At 39.7% G+C, this 24,296-nt stretch overlaps 1 protein-coding gene across 1 annotated transcript in view; it reads right to left on the reverse strand.

Annotated features, from left to right (window-relative positions):
- LOC306758030 (contactin-associated protein-like 4) overlaps positions 1-24,296 on the reverse strand; it is a gene marked incomplete at both ends in the record, with an annotated part of 189,104 nt that overhangs the window by 11,781 nt on the left and 153,027 nt on the right. The window contains 4 exons of the mRNA XM_079243245.1: positions 4,997-5,084; positions 8,236-8,369; positions 11,210-11,434; positions 14,626-14,865. Coding sequence (XP_079099371.1) covers positions 4,997-5,084; positions 8,236-8,369; positions 11,210-11,434; positions 14,626-14,865 — 687 coding nt within the window. The remainder of the gene's footprint in view (positions 1-4,996; positions 5,085-8,235; positions 8,370-11,209; positions 11,435-14,625; positions 14,866-24,296) is intronic.

Genomic DNA, 24,296 nt, shown 5'->3' on the forward strand with positions numbered 1-24,296 from the left:
GCTCTTACATGGTTGTGGAGGAAGTTTGATTCTTCTATACAACATTGCTTTGCTTCATTGAGGTTTGCAGCATGTGTTTCTGTACACTTCCCTCCAACCACGGCTTTCAGTCAGGATGAAGTCAGAACTTTGTCTGGACCATTATAACTTCTTAATGCTTTTCTTTGTCAGTCATTCTGCTGTACATTTGCTGCTCCGTTTGGGTTTGTTGGTCTGTTGTATGACCCAGTTTCATTCAAGTTTTAGCTGTCAGACACATGGCTTAACAACTGACTCCAAAATACCATGATTTACAGAGACGTTTGGGGGTTCAAGATGTCCAGGTGGCAGCAAAACAAACCCAAATTAACAGCCTTCCACCAGAACGACTGACAGGTAAGGTTATCACCGAATATCTCCACTTTGGTTTGATCTGTGCAACAGACAACCACAAGACGATTGTTCAGAAGCGGCTTTTCAAACCAAACTTTTGTTGCTATGTTCTTTAAAGAGAAAAGCAGAATACACACACATTCACACACACACACACACACACACACACGCGCACACACACACACACACGCACACACACACACACACACACACACACACACACATCCATGCATGATTCATCTTTGTGCTGAACAGCAGTGTTGTTCCCTGTTTTAGTTATTTTTCAAAATACCTTGTAATATTCTTTGTAAACTCCTACAAGAACTTGCTCCAATAGGATGAACTATCTGACATCTTTTAGTCAGTGTTGCCATGGTGACTCTTGGTTTTGGAGCTCAAGTCATGATGGCTCTTTATTGTTGTTCCAAACTCTGAGTAAAGATACTCATAGTTGATTAAACCAACTCAAAGGAGCTGATCTGGAGCTGAAAACTGAGCTTATCAGCTCAGTGGGAGTTAATCCAGAATTCCTCCTTTCTGAAACAAGCCCCTAAACCTGCTTTCTCCAACTCCATATACAAAACCTTTATTGCCAGTGTGGTGGCTTTAACTTTCCTTCCTTCACTTCCAAATCCACCTCTCCTTCCTCTAGGCCAGGGGTGTCCAAAGTCGGTCCTCGAAGGCCGCTGTCCTGCAGGTTTCCCATGTATTCCTGTTCCAACACATCTAGCTTCCACTAAATGGATCAAACAGCCAATGACGTGCACAACTGATTAAGCTCTACTACTAATTAATTTGAATCAGGTGTGTCTGAGCAGGGATACATAGAAAACCTGCAGGATTCTGGCCCTCGAGGACCGGAGCTGGACACCTCTGCTCTAGGCCAACAATCCCCATTAAAGTTTCTCATTGTAGATTTATGTACTCCAAACTGTTTGGAAGTGGTCTGATTCGTCTTTTCAGATCAACCGGCAACAATAATTGATTCTGCAAGGTTGCTGCTAGTGTCTTTTCTCCTTTCCACTGTTTTGTCAAACCTGCATGCTCCAGATCAGCAAACTGTCAAAAGATCTGCATTTGTTGAGGCACTTCCAGTTGATAATGGTCAGTCAATCATGTCTCCTTCTGAAGAACTTCAAGCTGGGGTAGGTAATCATGTTCAGAGACATTTTTTTAGTTTACTCTGGGTGAAGTGGTTCCTCGCCCTGATAGTAGTCTATACACTTTGTAATAATGAACAATAAGAAATATAGTTAGACCCCTCAGTTTACTGTAAATCTGTAAAAACTCTGACCAATCAAAATGTTTGGGCTGAAATGGAGTTGTTCATTTCTTATATTTTGTAAGCTTCTTCTGCCGGCTCCCCTCCTCCCCCTCCTGCAGCGCATACCTGATAGCCACACCTTGCACATAAATAACGTGTTAGGATGAAAATACAAAGTAGTGAAGAAGAAACTCGGAAGGCAAACATGGTTGAGAAAATGCAGAAAGCATTTCCCGACCCGGCTCGGTTTATTTGCCTCCTCCTGCTAAACAGCCGAGAAAGAGAAAATCGTTGGTGGAAAAAGCTGCAAATAAAAACACCTTGGATCATGCAAAGAGCAAAACCAGAGGGGGAGGAGCCAAGACAGGGCACCACTTTCACATCTTACTAGCTCCCCAACATGACCTACCCCAGCTTTCATTCATATCAGAGCAGTAAGGGTGTACAGAAATTTTCTAACAGTGACTTTTGTTTTTGTTTTTGTTAATAAACAATAATTTAAGGTTTGTCTCCATGTGATTTTTATCTTCATGATTTTCACAACAAAATTCAAGCCATCGCTTTTGCTTTTCCTCCTGGTGCACAAAAGAACTATTAGAGTAGATAAATGAACATGTTTAAACATTACAGAGTATATTTTGTGCAACATTTAGGTTTCCTGTGGTTCAGTCTTTGTTAATATCAGACATTGTCCTTTAAAACAAGATGAGTCATGCATTGCTATTAATAGCCAGTGTGTTGTCTTTCAACCTGAGAGAGTCCTGCTGTGACTGATGCCTGTAGGCTTTTAGCCCCTCGTGTTATTAACAGCTTACACCTCAATCCCCCTCTGATGGAGCCGCTCAGTGAGAGCATGAATAAGTCATGACAGAGCCAATTACTGTCTCACCTCAACACGGTAACCAGCTCTGTTCAGGAGTACACTGGAGCTCAGTGAAATATGGCGAAACCCTCCCTGAGGGCGATAAGTTTTTTTCTTCTTCCCAGGCTTAAAATCTGTGTTAGGAACAGAATTAAAAGCAGGACTGGTGGACTTCTAATGAAATCCTGCCTTTGTCATTGTCTCTTATGACCTTTCTGGTATTAATCTATCGTTTTTTTAAAATTACTTACAGAAAAATGATGGACAAAATATTAAAAATATATGATGAAATGTTAATTTATTAAGAAATTAAAAGGATTCAGAACTAACCGGTGAGGTTCAGTTACATCCTCCAATATAACCACCCAGGAAGGTTTTAATTACAACCTGCATGAAGACAGCATTTTTTAAGCTGCAGGTAGGAAAACCAGATTGTTAATGAAAAAAGCAAACCTGCAGTATTTTCTGGATGTTGCGAGTGTAACTAGGATTAAGAGATGCAGCATCATTGTGCGTCATTTCAATTGAATCAAATATGGTGAAAATGCAGAAGTGAGTTTCTAGAGCAGAATTAACAGCATCGGTGTTGACTGACCTAATTATTTTAAGGTTAATATCTACTTGCCGTTTTTCTTTCCAATTAAATAGAAGCTGAAATGTCAATCCACGAAGGAGTTTTTTTTTTTTTTTTTTTTTTTTTTTTTTTAAAAAAGGACAACAGGAGTCATTATTTTTCAAAAGTGTCTTGTGTTCATAGAAGCCCGACGTCTTCATTTTGACCTTGCGGCTGCAGAGCTGCATCTGACTGAATGCAGGACGGATGTGTAAACAGGTAAATAAGGGTGCATTTACATCAGGATAGTCTGCTAGACTCGATCCGATCGGGGACTCGGTTCAGTTGTCTGGGGGTGTTTCCATACCAAAACATTAAAATAATATATCCCCATTCCCACCAAAAGGTGGCGCTGCACTAGTATAGTCAGCAAAAGAGAGGACAAAACCCACGTGAAGAAGAAAACTGTTTCCTCCGCTTGTAAGCTAAACATGGAGACTGGTTTTTTTTCATTTAGTCTTATGCAAGTGTACTGCAACAATGACTGCAGTATGAACAACAGACGAGGCGAGGCCTTAATGTGAGCGCTACCCACAATGCAATACTTTGTCAAATGCAGGAAGTGACTTGTTTTGTCACTTTTTATTACACTTCCTGTATTTGTTCCGCTTGAAACAGACTGAGACCTGCGTTTGTAGGCGGACCGAGTCCACATCTTTGCTCCGAATCAGAATTTGTTAGGTGCATTCACATCTCCCCAAACGAAGCAGACTTTCCAAGCAAACGGACTACGGTTCAAATGAAAAAACTACGATTCAAATGAAAAAGGCTGATGTGAATGTTACCCAAGAGTGCATTTAGATCAGGATGATCCGCTAAACTCGGTCCCAGTCCCACTGGGGACTTGGTTCTGTCGTGAATGTGACGAGCGATGCTTGGTACAGCGTTTCTCTCTGGAGTCTGTTTGCTTTTCCATCAAGTTGCAGATTAAGGTCCAGATCTACTAAAGGTTTGCATGTTTTATAATTTGTCCCTGCAAAAGCAAAAAAAAAAAACTAACTGATTTAATATGCACTGAGGGATGCGTCTTTCAATGGTGCTAAATAGTGTGTCTCCATCAAGTAAGTATGTCTGCCACAATTAATATTTATTAGAGGGCATTTTGCATGTGTTGGAGGGAGAAAATGTAAATATATTAATGTAGCATCTGCAATGTGACACATCAAACCTGAGAGCAATGTTGCTGATAGAAACTGTGCCTGTATTTAACACGTTTTAAAAGGATGTGCAGCCTGTGTGAGTAACCGTGCACATGGCAGATCTTATTGTTAAAGGAAGGAAACATTGAAACAAAGCAAAGAGATGAAGAAAACTTGTTTTTCATCCTCGTGTGAATATTTCTGGGATGAACCAGGACACAATCATCAAAACATGGCTTTTCCAGCATTTTGGAGCTGTTGGAGAAACTCTGGATGGATTTGGAGAGGAGTCCCCTGCAAATGACAGATGCTGCATGTCACAGCTGGGAGATGAGCTGTCCAAGCTCTAAATGCCACGTGTCGCCGCATGGTCATTTGTAGCCAGGACATAACACTTCTATATCCAAATGCTTATATTTAATTCCATTTTTTGTCGGCTGCAACAGTTAAATATGTGGATTGGTTAAAAATAAAGACATTGGAGGCTGCATTAGGAAACTTCAATTAGTGCCGAATCTTTTAAGCCATTTTAGTTAAATAAAAAAATAATACGAGTAGCTCCATCTTGTTGTTTTTACATTTTCCCCACAGACTTCTCTCCCTGATAATTTAAATAATCATTTCTTCATAAAAGGCAGAGTGTGGACTACGGCTAAACACCTCAAAATTTATATTAAAAAAAGTCTGTACGCTCCTTAAATGAAGAAGAAAAAGGTTTTGTTTCTGCTTTTAGTCCACCCACTTACCGTCCACTTGGCCCAAAAACAGCGACTTGATGCCAACGAATTCGCCCTCAGATGAAAGGTTGAAGTCGTCTCTGCTGTTTTGGTCGATCTGAAAGAAAAAGATCATTTGTAAATTTCCTTGTGGGGAAAAAAATAAACATAAATTTCAGACAGATCTTTAAGTGAATAAAATTAAAACAACAACCCCGGCCATGAATGATTTGCTTTGAAGGCCTGAAATATTCAGAGGCAAATTTAATGTGAATCTGTTGTAAATGGCTGATGATACACCTTCCTGCAGACTAAACTGTTGCCTCCAGCTGCATAAAGTTTACTGCTAAAAATAAAACAATTCACCATGATGGCGGCAGATAAGTGGAGGTGCACCTCATATTTCACTGGAGTCTTACAACACAGTGAATCAGGACTCTGCACCCATGCGAGACGAGGTCACCTTGTTATTTATCTCATTGTTGCTTATAATTATACAGACATTCTGGCTGCTGGCTCCTGCTTAGATAAGTTTCACCTCGTACATCATTTGAGGCTGTTAACAAGATAGGCCATTCAGTAGATCTAGATGTGATTAGGATGCTTCATATTTCATCTGCGGCTGTTTAATGCTTTATGTCCCTGCTGCCCTGCCATAGCTCCATCCAGGACAGCGGCTGAAGTAACACCAAAGTGCTGACTGGGGCTTTACAGCAGAGGAGAAATATAACACTGTGCCATAACTAAACACCAGGACAGCATGTGCATAAGTTATTGTATTTGTCCTTGAAATGCACATGCCACTTGTAAACATGGACACAGATTTAAAAAAATCCACGCTGAGCAGCTTTACACCTTGTTTAGCTTAGCAGTAGCGGCATGCCACCAGCGGCTGTGGCTTCACAGCAACGTACGCCAACACATGATGCATAAATCTGCATGTTAAACGGCATGCAAAGATACAAAGGCGGTTTAGGTCACAACATGTGACTCATGTTCAGCTGCATGGTGTGGGCAGATAAATTGACTTGATCAGACAGAATCAGACACTTTGTTTGTCCCGATGGGGGAATTTGTTAAGAGCTTACTGTGCATGTGCAGCTGCATAAAAAGGCAAACGCACAGCGTTCGTGTAGGTTTATTGCTGTTAGTCTTGAACAGTGTATTACTGAGTTCACTGTTCATTTCTGTTCATAAAAATTCTGAACAAGTCAGCAGAGAAAATGCTATTATTATATATTATTCTATGTTTCTGAAAACGGCTGATATTTAATATCCTTCGACGTTTGGCAACATCAGACACATACAGCAGGTTCTATAACAAAATGTACAAGTGTATACATCATTAAGAGGTGCTGTGTGGGAATAAATCACTAAATATTAGTTTTGTGTTTTCTGTATGCCTTTTTTTTTAGAAACTTGTCCACGGAGAGGTTTTTGCTCTTTGAATACAATAAAGCAGAACTATGAGATGTTGATGCAACGACAACTGTGCGGAAATGACTGTTGTTAATGTGAAATAATTAAATAGGGACTTGTTTTAACTATGATGATTTAATTCTGAAATGTTCTGTTTAAATGTGACATGTTGTTTCTATTCTGTGCATGACAGAAATGTAAAAGTAGTCCATTTTAAGGCCTTTACACACCGGGACTGCTGCAAATAAACAAAACACAAAATTGCAAATACTTCTGCGTGAAAATGAGCAATGTCTCTGTGCACACCAGGAGTGATAAGAAATTGTGAATAAATGATGAAAATTTTTGTAAGAAACCCGCAAGGTGGATTCCACATCAAGCCAAAAGAGTAGCATGCTGATGCTGCAAAAGAAAAGACAAAAAGATGCAGCGGCCACATCCTGCTACAGAAAGGAGAACTTGAGGAGTTTCATTGTTTAATCCAGGAGCTGAAGCTGCAATACGGCTGCTTCAGGACGGACCATAGACTGTATATAAAAAGATGGACGTAGCTTCCGTGACGTCACTCATAGGTTTCTGAAGAACTAAATTGGAGCTTGGTGGGCGGTTCCTACCATCGCCATCTTGGCAGGGGCATGCGCGTCGTCTCACTCGGAAAATACAAATATGGGCAAAGAGGTGGAGCTGAGAGGGGGGCTGTGAGCGTCATGGTGGATGATTGAGATCGAGCGAACTCCCGAGCTTTTTGTAGCTAAGAGCTAACCCCGAGCTAACAGGAGATAACAAGCTAACGGAGGTAAGCGGGCTAAAGCTAAGTCACATTGTTAACTGGCTAAATACCGCGGTTGTTCTACGTTCTTCTGACTTGAAGCAGGAGATCGGGTACCTGTCAATTAAAAGGACACGCCCCTAAATATACTGAACTTTGAGATTAAATTACTTTTAAACGGGCGAGTTAGAAAAAAATATTCACTCCCCCAACCGGTAATCGATCAGTCAACACGCCTTCTCTGATTGGTCGATTATACATCTGTCAGATGCGAATATTATGAAAAATTTGTGACTGATGTGAACATTGACATTGATTTGACATCTTCTCGATAAAAAATATCACCATGCGAATTATTCACACCAAATATTCAGAGGATGTGTGTAAAGGCCTTTAGTCTGGTGACTGGGCTGCAGTTAGATGGGACCTTATTTAACTTTACTTGTGAGTTTCAGAAAGACTTTATTGAATGCTCCTGCATCTTTCAGAGTTCATGTGTAAAATTCTATTTTATTATTTTTTATAGAAATCTTGAAAAGAATCTTAAAATACAAGAAAAGTGTGAGTTCACCCACCTGAGCCATCTCTTCCTACAAAGTTAAAAGTATGTTTATGTTAAGTGACATCTCAGCCAATTGTTAAAAAGTTTGACTTTGACCCAGAGACATGGAAATGTGCAATAAATATTTTCTTCTATTGACTCTTTTTCTTTCATTGAGGACACTAAAGAGTTTCATCATGTCATATTTCTGATATAACTAAATAAATCAAATTTACTTAATGAAAATTAACCTGCATCTTTGTAAATTTGAGACGTTCAAGACAAATTTCTAACTCATTCCAGGTCTTGTATTTATATTTTCCAATGTATTTAAATCATGTTTCATTTAAACATTAACTAGACGCTGATGCAGCTCATGGATTTCCCTGGTTATTTCTGTAAAGCTTTGACTGTTTTAGGGAGCTGTTGGAGAATGAATAAAAGACAGAGGCGAGTTAATATTTGACCCTAAAGGTTGCTTTGTCTCTACTAGATGTGCATCTACATGTTTAAACCATGTGTTGCTTCACGCTGTTTTACCTGCACAGAAACGGAATCTGTCAGCCTCCTGATGGAAACCGTGTGCAGCTGTCCGTTGGCCAGGCTCTTCACGCTGCTCCTCAGCACCTCGGCATCTCTGCTGCCATCCAGCTTGTATCGCACCTCCAGATTATCTTCACACACAAAACACACACAAAACACTCTAACCATGACGCTACGCTTCATATCTCCAACAGCAGAAAGCAAAATTTAGTTTAAATCATCGTCATTTTAAAGCTTTAGGTTGAGTTTTCTTCTCCTTAAAAAGACCTGAACATGATCTGTAATCTTTGCTTACAGGGCAAAATGACACACTCAGTACATTAAGCACAGCTGCATGTTTGCTCTGCTAATGCAGGTTCTATATTAGGAGGATGAGAGCCGATTCCCATATTAATAACAGAGTTAATCTCTCTCTAATAGTCAAGCGTATTACGTGCAGTTTAAACAAAGGCCCTGAGAAGTGGGAAGGTTTTCAGACAACTTAAGCAAAATTAAAGGAAATTCTTCAGATATGTTTTTTAAAGTACTTGCAATATTTAAGTAAATTATTAAACAAAGTATATCAAAACATAGAAAATAGATGGCAGAGAATCTGAAGACTCTGCAGAAGAGCTTCATCCACCAGCTGCTCCTCAATTAGCTTTTTCTGAAATAAAAAAAAGTTCAGTAAAGCAGTTATGTTTGGGCTGGGAGGTCAGCACAGTCTGGAGGAAAATAATCTGAGTTATCTTCAAGCAGGATAAAGAAAGCTCTAAGGGATTAAAAAAAGTCTTAATTTTAAGAAGTCAGCAGGAAACCTTAATGCCCTGCTTCCCATCAGCTTACGCTGCATCAATAACAGCAGAAAAAATCCATTTACAGCTGATTGTGCTGCAAAGTGCCATTTCTTCTAGACTCACAGATGCTGAAAATCTGAATTTAAAGTGGCTCATATTTCTTAAAAGGCCGGACTCATGATGTGTTTTATTTCACACAGAGCACACCTGACTTTTCAGCTGTTTCATTAAGAAATGACCTGACCTGTAAGCTACTGGCAGCCCAATACATTTTTTATTACTGCAGCAGTGACAAAACTACCAAAGACTTTTTAAAAGTTTGTGACTTAAATAAGTAGATGGTGATGCTGAACAGAATAACAAGGTGGAAAACTTTGTGAAAATTTGAGGAAAATGGGAGGAGAAGCAAAGTAAAGAGGTGTGAAGAGTGTGTTTTCTGTGTGGGATGTTGTGTTTTCTGGTCAGCTCCAATGTTAACAGACTGAATAAACAAATAATGGACGAGATGTGCATCTTGGTGCTTCAACCTCCAGCGATTTAAATGTTCAGTGCAGTGCTGTTTTTCCACACATGAAGTCAGCATCAGGGAAGCAGCTTTAGGCAAACAAAAATTGGCTCGTCATCTAGTGGATGCTACAGCGGTTTGGAAAAGTATCACCTGTCTTGGCAGTTATCTGATAACAACCTAGAACATATTTTACTTTGTGGACCTATCAAAAAAAGTTCAGATTAATGAAGTGAAAAATAACCCAAACATCTTTCTTTTTTTTTATTCTACAGATAAACTAATACAAATAGTGGTTAAATCGTCAGTATATACACACCTGTTGCTGAAACAACACTAATAAAAAGGCAACATTAGGCGGGTCATGGACTAAGATGTTGAGAAGTACAAATAAAAAAAGAAAAAAAATCCTCAGAGGGCCGTTAAATCTATCATCATTAAAAGTAAACAATATGGCAGCACAACAAGCCTGCGTAGTGAGAGGTGTCCACCAAAGCTGCTTGAGAAAGAAGGGCATTAATCACAGCGGCAACCAAAGTTAAACCTGACGGAGCTGGAAAGTTCTACAGCTGACGGGTGCATCTCTCCACAGGACCACTGTGAGATCAACACTCCACAGACCCGGGATTTACAGAGAACTGGCAGGAAAAACAATCAAACCAACTAAAAATGTTGCTCAAAATGCAAATGGGAGAAGGTCCTCTGATCAGTCAGGACTATAGTCAAAGGTCCTGGCCATCATGGGGAATTTCTTCTTACCCCAAGAACACAGTTCCCACTGTGAAGTACGGCAGTGGCAGTTTCATGATGTGTGATGTTTTTCATCAGCTGATAAAAGCAGAAATTGAACGGAATCAAAGGAGGGATGGATGGTGATGAACAGAGGCAAAATCAGGAGGAAAATCAGTTTCAGTCCTCTGGAGATGAGAGGATGAGGGTGGGGAATGGGATCGTATGCCGTATGCTGCGTAAATCCAGCCAACGTTACAAATATCAATTTTTATTTCCAGATTGCAAGAAAAATAACAAGCCAAGTACGAGACTTTCTCCATACAGTTTAAGGAGAAACCCACTGTGAGATGGACTTCATAACAAATAATAATCATTTTAATTTATTAATACAGATTGGGAAAGTCTAGTCTGCTTGAGATCCATCTCTAGATGTACCATACAGCAGGCGGCTGCAGTGTTCTGTTAACTGGGGAGCAGCCACCCAGTTCCACATACTGATATGCTGAGAAAGTTAACCTTCAACACAGGACCACATTTAGAAGACAATGATGTATCTGAAGGGGAACTGTTTGAGCTATTCTTCAACGAAGAGATCATCGCTCTGTCCGTCCGCGAGACTAATTGGTACGCGGACCAAGTAAAAGACGCAAAGGGGGACAGAGCAGGACGATCGAGTCGTGTTGCTTTTGAAACAGGTAGGCACGATTTTTCTGTTTGTGTAAAAGATTGCAGTTTTATAATTTTTAAAACATAATTTTTTATGTAGTGTGATGAAGACTAAATATCACTTTTTGAGGATTGAAAACCTCTGAAAAGGGAGTGATTTGAGTTGGGACTGAAAAACAGGATGTTCAACACGAGGCAAGAAAAAGAACAAAAGGAAACCAACGACTACAAATGAAATCAGAGGAGCAACAAACCACCTTGTGATTCTGTCAAGGTTGTCTTAACTCCTCACCGTTCTTGTTGATGAGCAGGGCGAGGAACTGTCTGGAGTAAGAGTTAACGTAGAGCAGCAGAGCCGGACTCTGGGTCGTCCTGAAGCTCAGGGAGACGTTTTCTCCTCTCAGCGTCATGTCAGAGTAGATGGAAGAGGGCAGAGCGCTGCTGTTTCTGCTCAACTCGTAAGGCTCCCTGAAGGTGTAGCTGATGGATGTTCCCGGCTTGAAGCTGGCCGACACCTCTGGAAAATGGAGTCAAGACATTAAGACAGAAGGTTGAAAGCGTTTATTAACTTTGTGATTACAGGACAGCCAGCAGCTAAACCAAAAATAATTTAGCCGAAACAGATTCTGCAATCTTTCAGAGAAGCCAAATGACATTTCCCAAACATCATTTCATGTTTTCATTTGCAAGCTCCCTCAGCTGAATCACTGTGTTGCATAAACCATGTCAGCAAAATTATGAAGGAGCGATAAACTGAAATCACTAAGAGGACAATAAATATGCACACGGTGTGTTGACATTGGAAATGCCTGTTTCTTCTTCTGCTGCTGTTATTAAAGACTCAGACGATTCTGCACACATCAAAATGATTTATTATGTTCAAACATGTGATGCCTGTAAATGCGTGTCACTGTAGAAAAAACTTATTCAAGCACATTTATACCACTGTCATTAAGAACTTTAATGACAACTGGCATGCATTATTTTTGTAGATACGCACACGCAGTTTGGTGAGTTAAATCACTGTAATATCCCTCTGTTGCGGTGGTCACTATAGCAACACGTTAATCAAATGATTCAGATCAGCTGTCTTTTAACAGGGGAATGAGAGAAACATGCTGTAGCTTGATAGTGGTTGTTTAGCATAAATGGTACATCGAAGCCAACATTAAATAGTTCCTATACTTTAGCATAGTTAGCATGTGTTGTAAATAATAAATACTAATTTGTTATAAAACGTTTATTACATGGGACCATGGTATAAGCGGATTAAACAACTTGGATCCGCTGCACGGCGTGGTGTTCTAGACTCCGTGTCGTGCATTATAACCGTCTAATGCACAGCTCCTCATTGTTTAATCCTTACGTAAGCCATACAGGTGTAACCAGGATTGATTTAAGACAAGTTGAGCCTGTAAACGTGGCTTTTGCTGAAGTTGGTTTTTCAACCTTTAACTTTGAAATCCCACAAACATCAGAGTTTTCTCCATACATCAAGCTGTGGCGTAAAAAGAACTTCACATGTCCAATTACTCGATGAGTGGGTAGTTGTTTTTGTAATTATAGAGCTGCTTTTAGAGTTGATGAGATTTTGCTTTGATTCCATAAAAGAAACTGAGACGAACTTTTAAAATATTTAACACCGAGTGAGTCAGTGTGACTCACAAAGAAAAACAGTGTTGATCAGCTCCTTGAGAAGGATGAGAGCTGCGAATATCAGCGCGTGCTGGAGGAAGGTGAAGAGGGTCCCTATGAAGAGAAGAGATGGCGGAACTTACTTCAGATATTGAACTAATGGAAAGCGTAAAGGTTGGCGTGACGACGGATTGTTGCTGACTTTAGCATCAAACAATTCACTGAAGTGGACACTAACACACTAACACACTGAACGGTCACTATTAGTAATAAATCTGTCATATCTCAGGGTTTCTGGGTGAAATAGAAAAGTTTTAGTCAGATTGTTGATTCTTTACATTTAAACATCAGCAGACAAACCTTTGTCATTTATACATCCACCAAAAAAGTTTCTATACTTTGACTTATAAGAAACGACTAAATGCTTTCTCAGTCTTTCACTGAAGGACTTTCATCACAAAGACTGCACATAGCTTGTATACCTTCAGAGTGCTGTTAACCTTGCCTTATGCGAGTTATGAGCCAGAGACGCTGAAGCAGAACCGAGGGGAGAAAATGGAGACATGATGTGACGCTGCAGTGTGTTGTTAGGAGTTCAGACAGCGCTCAGAGAGAGGTCAAAGAAGACGGTAACACCAAAGAGAAATTTCAACTAGAATCTGTCAGTGATGTCAAATAAAAACACGCTTTTCAAGCTTGTTCGTTTTTCCTGCACTGAGAACAGGAGCTGTGGCTGTGATGACTTTCATGGATGTCTTTACATGTTGTCACTGTGTCTGCATGTTTTCTGGTCCTCATCAGGAGGAACCAGCTGCCTGAAATCAGGGATATTATCCATGCACCTTCATATGAACTTTCCCATCGACGGTCAACATAAAGACATTGTTAAATAGCACAGTATACAGATTTTACACACTGCTTTAAAAGCCCTTTTCATGCTGAAAGATGAAACAACCACTTACTGAAAGGCTTTTAAGAAGTGAATTGCACCGGTGAAAACTGTCCTAACAGTGATAAATGTTGTCATAGTTAATCCTGTGGTACTGAAAAGATTCCAAGGTCAGTGAGCTGCTGTCAGATTATGCCTGAAGTGGTACTAAAGGTAATGACTAGTATAGATTGCATGTAATCACCAGTATGGATCAGGATGACAACACAAACTATATGACTAACAAAAAGCCTAAAGAAAAAACCAAAACCAACAATTGGTTATTCGCAGTGTGAAAGTAATTCCTGGTGACCATGTTGAGACAGTGTGATGGTTTGTTAACCTCCAAACTGCAGGAAATCCAGATGTTTTTCCTCTGTTCAGTCCTACTGAAAATGAATAACTTGCCAGGACCAATATGGCGGCTGCTGATGTCCAAAGGACAGACCACTGCTGCGTCTGTGTACCTATGGCAATGCCACTTTGTTAGATAGGTGTTATGACCTCTGTGGTGTCTAGGGAAAAGGGGGGTTGAAACACAGAAGAAAAATGGCAACTAAAAGTTCCAATGAAAAGTTGGAATTTTATTTACGAAAGGATTAAGACCATAGAATAAATAATGGAAAACCTCAAAACATCCTGTGACAGGAGCAAAATCCACTATTTACCAAAAATTCCAAAATCCAACCAAAAGTTCTGTAACCACAGACCAAACAACCCCGGCAAAGACAGCAAACCACAAAGAAAAGCCAAAGACCAATTTCTGTAATTCCACAGCTCAATGGCGGTCAACGCCAAGCAGAAAGAGGCAAACTGAGTCACAAACAGACACAGCTGCCCTGAATACCAGTGAGCTTCCCCTCCACACTAGACAAGATTTTTTCTTTTAACTTAGTAGATATTGAATATTGTTTACTTTTAATTACTATTAAAATTATTCAAGATCTCAAGAAAATGGAGAAGATTAGAGAACAAAATATTCAAAAGCTAAAAACAAATGTGTTTTTCAGAACTTTCTGTTCTCTTCAGGCTTATCTCTGGTTTGTGGACCATATCTTTAATTACACATTTTCCTTTGTTATGTTAAAACTTTTATGTAAAAGCTGTAAAAAACACAACTCATCGCTTGGCATCTGTGTGTGTACCTGCATGGCAGAAGACTCCGGCGTATGCAGACAGGCTGCAGTCGCACTGGAAGCCGTTGGGTTTCTCCATGCAGCGGCCCTGGTTCTGGCAGAGCGAGCCGTAACTGCCGCAGTGACCCGGACAGCCGGGTCGAACCCCAGGCGTGATCTTTGCTCTCTCCTCCAGGTCCAGGGTGATGCCGTTCAGCTGCAGAGAGCGAATGCAGCCGCGGAAGCCCTTCTGCCTGGACGCTGTTCCTCCTGACAACAAAATACACACATCAGACCAACGGATGACACTAAAGTTCCCAAACCAGCAAAGTGTTGCTGGTTTCCAGCTGAAACTTTAGCAGCTGACACATTCTGAGCATGATGATGAAAGTTTCATAACCAAAAGTTTCCTGTTTTTAGAACGGATGGAGTCTCTTTGTTCAAACATGCCAAACTCTGAACAGTATTTCTGCACAGATCACAGACTGAACCTCTTCTTCTGCTCAAGGCAGAAACTCATACAGCTGCTGTTTGCTCTCAGAATCTGAAGAAGAGAGCTTCCCATTGTTCAGCAGCAGGTTTTCACGCCACTAAATCACTGTTAGACTGTTTCCTACAGGCCTCCTCTGTCTGCTTAAATATGACCCATAACTGACTGAAGCGGTAAAGCAGCACAGGACATGAAAATTACCACGACATCTTCGTCACAACACACCACCGAGTAATACTCATCCTTTTTATCCATGAATGCTAAACATTAATTCTTGGTAAAAAAATGAATCTTTACATGATTATTCACAGGGTCCCGCTGATCCGCCAAACACCAACCAATCCCAACGTCTAAATCTTACAGCATATTAATCAGCCTTTATTTTCACGGCGACTGCACCCAGTTTTCTGCATAATGATTCAGACAATTAAGTTGTGGATGCACTATTTTTTAATTTCCAATGCACCAACAAATACAAATCCTCAAACTTCTATAAGAAAATGTTTCCACCAGCAAAAGAGAGACAAAGTGCATGTTTTGGTTGGAGCAATATCTCACAGCTTGTTTCTGAAAGGCAACATTGTGGCTTGACTCTTGTCATCTGCATTTCGATTAAACAGTCATCATTCCTAGATATTTGGCCATAATATTGACCCTTTTCCTTTTCAGTTGAGTTATAGCAGTGACAAGTGTTGAAAAGGCCAGATGTGGTTCAAAGGTAATGAGCTGGGTCTGAAATGGGTTACTGTATCGCATATATGGAGCCAGAATATATTGTCAGAGTTGACATGGATCAGAGAACTGCTAACCTGCTTTGACAAGTACGGGCTAAAGAAGATACTTTTAAACTCCAAATAGCTCAAAATATAACAGCTGGAGTTGATTTTGCACGTGTCAAGCTGGTGTGATGCAAAGATAACATGCATAGAAGGTTTTCATGGCTTAGTGTGGACAAAACATTGGTCTATAACAGTGGTATTCAACTCGGTCCTCGGTGCAAGGTTTCTCGAGTCATCTTGTTTAGAAAAAACCCAGAACTGATTCTGTATAGATTTGTAATGTACATAGTACCGTAGTTGAAGCGTCCAGTAATGCCGGTTTTAATGACTAAAAACATCTGTCATTGTTAACTCATGATCTATTTGTAGAGGCTTTTCCAAGAACCCTCAGATGAACAAAGATAAAACATAATTAAAGCTAAAAGCAATTACACCAAGACCACAGAAAAAAAGCTGATTAATGTAAAGTAAGGATGGGACTCGGCTTTGTGATTAATCTAGATCAATCACATGTCAATATTTGCCCCAAAAAAGCAAAATAATAGACACAGACATTTATATTGTAAACTAGTCATCAAATACCACATCATATGTACATCATAGGAATGACTAAAATAAAGAAAATATCAATCTAGATATGATGAATTAAAGTCTTGAGCACCTATTCTATTGACTGGTAGATTTATATTGTAGTTAAGATAACTGTCAAAAGAGAACATATTATCTGTGTTTGCAGAAAGTTAGATTTGGAAGAAAGGCTTTGTTCTGGAACTTTCTTGGCCTTTGACCTTCACACATGGAAAACCTGAGCCGTGGAGAGTTGAAACAAAAGTCACAGATGAACACTGAAGACAGACATGACACACAGTATCTTATTCAGGCTGAACTTGAAGAAATGGAAACGGGATGGTGGGAACGCTGTTATCGGGGATGAACAGGTTACTGCAACTTAAATAATGTGGCATATATTAAATTTACCAATTCTGTGGAGACAAAGCCAGTCAGCTACATGAATCAGAAAAAAGGCGGAGAGCCTTTGTACATGAACTGGCAGCTTTTTCAGCTCTAAATACCATCTGTCTGTCAGCAAGATTAAGACTGAATTCATGGACAAGGTGGAGAGTTGGAGCCTGTAAAGCACAGGAGAACATTAAAGTTTGGTTTTGATCCAGATGAATCTCTTTGAAAACAGAGATGGGAGGTTGGAAAGAGACTCAGAGCATCCTTCACACTCACAATGCTACGCTTAGCATTAAGCAGCTAAACACAGTAAATTTTGAAAATTTGTCCAAAGCTAAACCTTGACCATGAACTTATCTGATACAACTGTTAGCTTGCTGTTTGATGCAGAAGCAGCAGAGGAAACATGAGATCTGTTGAGTGGATGCTTCTGGTTAAACTCAACCATTTTAGATGCACATGCTGCCATATTTGTGCCACCATTTCCCCTCGGTAAGTAGAGATATAAATGGTTAATTCTAGGAGAATAAACCCATTTGTCTGTCGTTAGCCTTTAGTTTTGTTAAACACTGCACTTTTAACTGCTTAACAGCCACTCTTTACCTTCTGTAATGACGTTTTACTGAGCTGTAGATGCATTAACTGAAAGTCCAAATGCATCTCTTAGACCCTGCTCCAGGTCTTTGTTGGATTCTTTCCCATTTCCCAATCCTTTAACTGCCTGTTCCACCATTTTCCAAAGCAAACTTTTCAGTGACTATAATAAACCTTTTCAAATATTTTTCAGATTTGCTTTGGGTTTGGAATACCAAAAGTAAGTGTTTGTTCTCTCCTTGTTGTTTTAAGTTTCAGCTATTTAACTATTGTTACTATATCATTAACTGTCAACTCAACCATTTCTTATAAGAATAACTGGTTTTTTAATTATCGTTTCATAGAAATAAAAAAAACCCAAAAACGTTGCTTTCTTTTTCTTAATAAAACCATGTAAGGGTTATAATAATCTGGTTAATAATTTTTTATTTTGCCTGATTCTTTTTTTCCCCTCTTATTTATTTAGTTTCCATAAAACTCATCAATGCAAGGCAAGTTTACTTGTTTAGCACAATTCAACAACACGGTTATAGAAAGTGCTTTACAGAGACATTAAAATATTAAAAAATAAGAAGCACAAGTTAAAATTAAAACGAGAAAGAAAGGAAAAGGAAGTAATATTCAATAAAAAGCATTTAAATTGTGATAAATTCCAGCTTAAAAGAAAAACACTGAGGAGGACTTATAATAAAATAGCTTAAAATAAAAACTAGTGAAATGCAGCTGAGAACAGGCGGGTATTTAACTTGGATTTAATTCAACTAAACCACAGAAATGTGGAGCATAGAAGCTGAATGCAGATTCTCCATGCCTCGTTTCGACTCTAGAGACTGATAAAAGACCAGATCCAGATGACCTGATGGGTCTTTTAGGTTCATAATGGCACAGCACGTCTCTGATGCATTTTGGTCCCTATAATCATTCAGGGCTTTGCAGACCAGCAACAGAACCTTAAAGTCTATCTTGTGACAGACTGGCAGCCAGTTTAAAGACGCCAGAACTGGACTGATGTGTCCCATAAAGACACCGTTACAGTAGTCGAGCCGACTAAAGATGTAAGCCTGAACTAGCTTTTCCAGATCCTACTGTGACAGTAAGTTTTCAGCCAATGGCTCTTTAGTATTCATGTTGTTAAATTGTTATGTTTGGCTTTATTTCATGCAGAAAACTAAAAAACCTGAGAAGAAATGATGCGTCTTCATGACAGACTGTAAGTCGAGTGTCTAAAGATTGTCATCATAACGACTTCTTTGTTGAGTTGTCTGTTATGTGTTGATATAACACTGGTTCATTCATTAGGTGCCATTGTTACATTACTGGACACAAGGACGAGGCTGAAAATGAGTTTTAATACATCTGCCAATGTCCAAAGTAAAAACCTTGAAAACCCTTGGAAAACTATTACTCAACACCAGTTTAAATGATTGGCAGGAAAATATATAAAACATGTTGATGGGTTTTACACAGTAGGCCTACTGGGTTACTTTTAACAAAGTTTCTTTTTCTTAATTTAAAGATTCAACAAAGATTATTACATAGAGCTTCAAAGAAGTGCTACACTTGACCTTGTTACTATGCGTCAAGAACTGTGAGAGTCTGAAATAACTCCACTTCTCACTGGCGGTAAAAGGAAACTATAATGGACCACCACCTCTGATCAAAGTAACAAAGCAACTCCCCCAAAAAAGAGGATCAGAGAACAAACTCTCCTACCAGGCAGGCCACCAGGGCTGTGGCAGGTTTTCAATAAACATCTTGTGTCATCGTCACTTCCAACAAAAATGACAGCCTCTCCACATGAAATGGAAACCCAGCTCTCAGAAAACACTTAAAACAGCATAATGAGGGATTTGTGATGTGGAGATCAAAGCAAACATCAAAGTCTGAAAATGTAGATTAACCCCACCTCTGACCATAGATACCGATAGCGCCTTCTACTTCCAGCCATTAGAAATTTAGCTGCTATTATGAGGCAATTTAAGTTTCTCTGCATGCACAATAAGAGGAAGAAGAAAAAAATCAACAAGTAAAATTCTGATCAAAGTAATCATCAAGGTGACTCAGATCTGAACTGCTGAAAAAACCACAACATGGAGAAAATTCAAAGCTCAGAAATGAAGATTCGTACACACACACACACACACACACACACACACACACCTGACCGAACGGACTCGGCTCAGAGAGAAGATTCAGAAAAATTCCGATGAAACAACACAGAGGTGGTCAAAGCTGCGAGGCTCGAAAGCAAAGATCAAACAGTCACCGAAGATCATGTACAAGCACATTAAATGTCAATCCACCACGATACGAGGGATAAGGCTGAAATTTTAAGTGCAAGAGAAGAATGAAGATTTCTGCTTTTTACTCAAAACATTTCTAACTTCTGTCATTTTTCATCATGTTCTTCATTTAGACCGTTTGGCTTTTTAATACTCAAACACAAAAGGTCCTGGAGATCTAACACCCTGAAACTTTCAGATGCAACCCCCAAATGATTCTCATCACCAGGTATCTGCAGAGCTGAATGACATGCAGAAGAGGGAATTCAGCTTGTTGGACAAGTGATGCATCTGAAAGTTGTAGGAGGGAAGCTCTCGAGGACCTAACTTGGGGCCCCCCTGTCCTATAGAACAGTTGAAATGACCTGGAGCTAAACATGTTCCTGTTAAAAGATGTGCAGCTGCATTTTGTGCATGCTGCAGTCAAGAAACTGACTCACCCCAAAATAATGTGCAGTATCAGTAACGGAGCCGGGTAGTTACACAGGCATGGATTACTGCTTCAAAGTGCTACTGTGCTGGAAACTGCTCTGGGCAGGGCGAAGGAGCTTGAGGGTCCTACGCAGTAGCTCAGCTGTTCTCAGGACTGCACCATTCTGGATGGAGATGCCTGACTTTCTGCAGGTATCTGATGGAGCCACTTGTCCAGCATGGGGGACACGGCCCCCAGTACTACTACGGTTACTGTTTCTTCTCCTTTTACTCTCCACCACCTTGAGAGTTGTTTCCAATAATATTTATAAATATTTATTATTTATACCAAGCTCCACCATAACATTATAATTTCTCTCTGGAATTAATAGAATACTGTTCGTTTCATAAATGCTTACAAAGGAAGTAAATCCAGCGCTGAGCTAATTATAAGGTGCTACATTTGGACTTTTAGGACCAACAATTAAAACATCATGGTGTAGATTATAAATCCATGCCAGGCATGCCATGGCTTATTAATCGAAACAATGGGCCTCCTTACTGAATAAAGTAAGGCAGGATTAAAGGGTATAAATACAGCACTCATTCAAATATGGCTTATGAATTTACAGCAAAAAAAACAACCCCACCCAGCTGCTGATCATTTAAACAAAGGCACCGTTTATTTAACAAACCAAGTCTAGTAAATTAATGCAGTGAAATCCTCAGTAAGTTTAAGCACATCATTACAGCGGCATGAGTCAACAGTTTGCTTTGTGTGTTTGTGGAAGGAAAGTTTGCTTCTGGAACTGGAAATGCTCAATGTGCTTAAAAATGCCTCAACCTTACCGAAAACCTCAAACGCAATATTTCTCCTCATCTAGTTACGAACTTAACTGAATATACGGTGAGGAAGAATCCCTCTGAGTCTACAACAACAGCTCAATGATATCTTGTGATACTTTCAGGTCTGAGAAATCCTCCAGAGATGAAGTGCTCCATGGAAGTGTTGGAAACTGTAAAAAGTAAAGGCAGAAAGATGAAGCATCCATCTGCCAGGGAGGGCTTGATGAAAACAGAACACTGCAGTCGTGTTGCTGGACATAGTTTTAAGACTCATGACTGAACATGAATTAGAAATAGCACAGAGCATTGCAGTGGCTCGTTGTTCTGGCCAGAAGGAGGAACTAATGTGTGAAAATGGGTACTGTTACATGATTCAGAATCAATCATTTGGAATTAATATTCTCCTATGAGTTTACATGGAAATAAAAATTCTGAATGGAGGTTTACATGGAGACAGGTCCTTACTTAACTCCGCTTTAGATCAGGAAGGGTTCTGATTGGACAGGGGTCAGACGGGACATGCTGATGTCTACTAGAAATAAAGTTAGCTTCCTGCTTCTTGTCTTTTTGGTTGTAAAATGGAAAACTACATAGTAAGTACCAGGTTTGGTGTTATTTAGATTATAATTTTGAAGCACAAGCTCAAGACAAGCATACTGCTTTCATTTTTTTCTGCAGCTGAGAAGGAACATAAACTACCGAAGACGGGAGGCAGAACAACACGTGGAATATGTGTGTCATCTGGACGGGACAAGGTAACAAAGCATGCGAAGAACGATAGGAATTAACTTAGAGCCGAGTAAAGGTTGACATACCTGATCCATAAACCAGCCGCCCACTTTGGTATTAAGTTTAATTCTGAATTGACTTTTTAATTCGGAATTAGGTGTTTTCATGGTGATTTTTCACCAGTTTAAAGTGGAAAGAACTTTTATTTGGAATTAAAGAAGAATAAAAAAAACCCTCCCATTTAAACGTGGAGAATGTGGTTAAAACTAGAGGTGGGACCAGTGGCGGATTTAGGACATTTGGGGCTCCAGTTAGAGGTAGACATGGGGCCCTATGATAAATATTGCACTTTCTCCCCAACAGATGTCGATGTTGTTAGTTGACTTGAAGAAAAAAAAGGTATCATCACTTCATGTAACTTTGAGGGCATCTTTCTGCTTTTCTCTCTTTGTTTACTTTATAGCATCTCTGTGGGAAAGCTCCTTTTCATTTTCTTTTCTTGCCATCTTTTTTTAAATTATTTTTTCTTGCCTCTTTGCAATGTATTTTTTGTCAATTATCAGAATCGTTAACGACTAATTAAATAATCACTGAAACCTCATCAGAATAATGTGGAGCAGGGACAAAAGGCTGAATATGCCAAATACCACAAGGACTGAACTGTACATCAGCGATTGCAGGTCTTATGGATCCTGATGACAGCACAACATTACTGAAGCTCTGTGGGATCATCTGGACAGAAAACAAGAAAAAGCAACAAACGTCTAAAGAAAAGCTTTGACATGGTTGGAATTCCTGAAGGCTACTCAAAGAAATGACAAGAAAGCTGGTCTTAGGGATTAAACGGTGTTGAAGACATGTTTCATACAAATATTAACTTCCAAGCTTGATAGAATTAAACAAATCCACCGTTTTCCTTATGGACTGTAATTCCATTTATATTTGCACATAATTCAGTGAATCACTGTGAACCACAGTTTCATGGCAACACATATAAAATAAATGGTGGTTTCAGACTTTTTCTCAGAACGTCTCTTCATAGTTCAGATGCCCACCAATCTAATGAGTCTGTGAGTGTGCATCCACTAAAATGTCTTGGACAGGTTCTGAAAACTGAACGTGCTTTCAGGCGCAGAAGGACCGCAAACCCACTCGAGACCGGTGCAACAGTTGAGCGGAGGAAGTCCGGTCTGATGTTGTGTAGACCAGCCTGCTGCCATAATGGATAGCGACAACTTGTCGAGGCCTCGTTTCCCAATATAGAAGCAGAGGATTTAATGAATATTTTACATTTAACAGCCATGTTTCCTTATGAAAGCCATAATTACGATTTATTTACCACACACAGATGTTAAGATTCTATGTTGCAGCTGATGTCATGAAACATTTAGTTTGACATTTTACATATCCAGTTTTAAATGTCATATTTATGATCAAATACTGATGCTTCATTAGGAGAGAACCCTTAAATATTTTCCTAAATTAGCCCCAATTACAACTAATGAAAGCAGCAGAGATGAGAAAAGCAAGCAGAAAAACATCTGCTCTGGAAGCATCCAGGCGCTTATAGTAAAAATAGAACATAATCTTGTTTAATTTAATACATATGGACACATATTCGCACCATTTGTTTTGTTTCAAGGAGCTGATTATTGTAGAGATAACAAAAGTGAGATCTGTGTGGATGTTTTCTATTATTGAGCAGACAGAGCAGTGGGTTGTTCAGAGATGACGTGACAGTGTGTAAATATTCATGGGATGTTTCATTTGCAATTAAATGACATATTGGCCCGTTCAGGCTACAAGCACGGCGTTTGGTGCCCGTTAACAGCTGTGGTGTTGCTCGCCAGTCAGACAGTGTGACTGTTCCTCAGCTTCCATTAACCACGTTCTGAGTTTACTGATTTTTTCCTACACCTATTTGTAACCGTCTCTTGCTGAAAGACAATCATCAAATCATTATTCATCTCAATTTTCCTGCTTCTGCTGCCGTCTTCTCATTTCATCAGTGCTGATTAGTTCATTCGTTCACCTGTTTACTTATGAAATGTCATGAAATAACCACATATTCGCAGGTTGATGTGACCTGAAGATAAAAAGATGGATTTTTTTTTCTTTGTCTCGTCCTGCAGATCCATCAGGCTGAGCCGGGCATTAAAACTGAACTGATGAAGCTGAAGTAAACAAGGCTGCTGTATTGATGAAGTTTGTAGGTGGTTAATTACACGACTGGCTGACGAATAACTTCAGGTTTAGAATCGTTGGGAGTATTTAACGACTGTCGCTTCCAGAAATCACATCCCACCCGGTGCTTAATCGCAGCTCCCTGCTGCATGCTTATTTATTGAATGCGATCATTGTTTGGAGGTCAGGAAGTGCCGCCTCAGCATTTTCAGATTCAGCAGTGCTGAGCAGCTGGTGGCTTCACGCCAGGAAACAGTTCAGCAGTTTAATGTAGGAGACCAGGCCGGGTAACTGTTCTGATTTTGGAAACAAAAAAACACTGCAGGAGATTCTCTTTATCGTACAAATCCAACTTTAATTCTCTTTGGTACAATCAGACAGCCATATTTAGCTTATTATATGAGCATGTCTGAGGAAAAATGTTCT

The sequence above is a fragment of the Telmatherina bonti genome (genome assembly GCF_933228915.1).
Source record: "Telmatherina bonti genome assembly, chromosome: 7".
Classification (NCBI taxonomy): Eukaryota; Metazoa; Chordata; class Actinopteri; order Atheriniformes; family Telmatherinidae; genus Telmatherina; species Telmatherina bonti.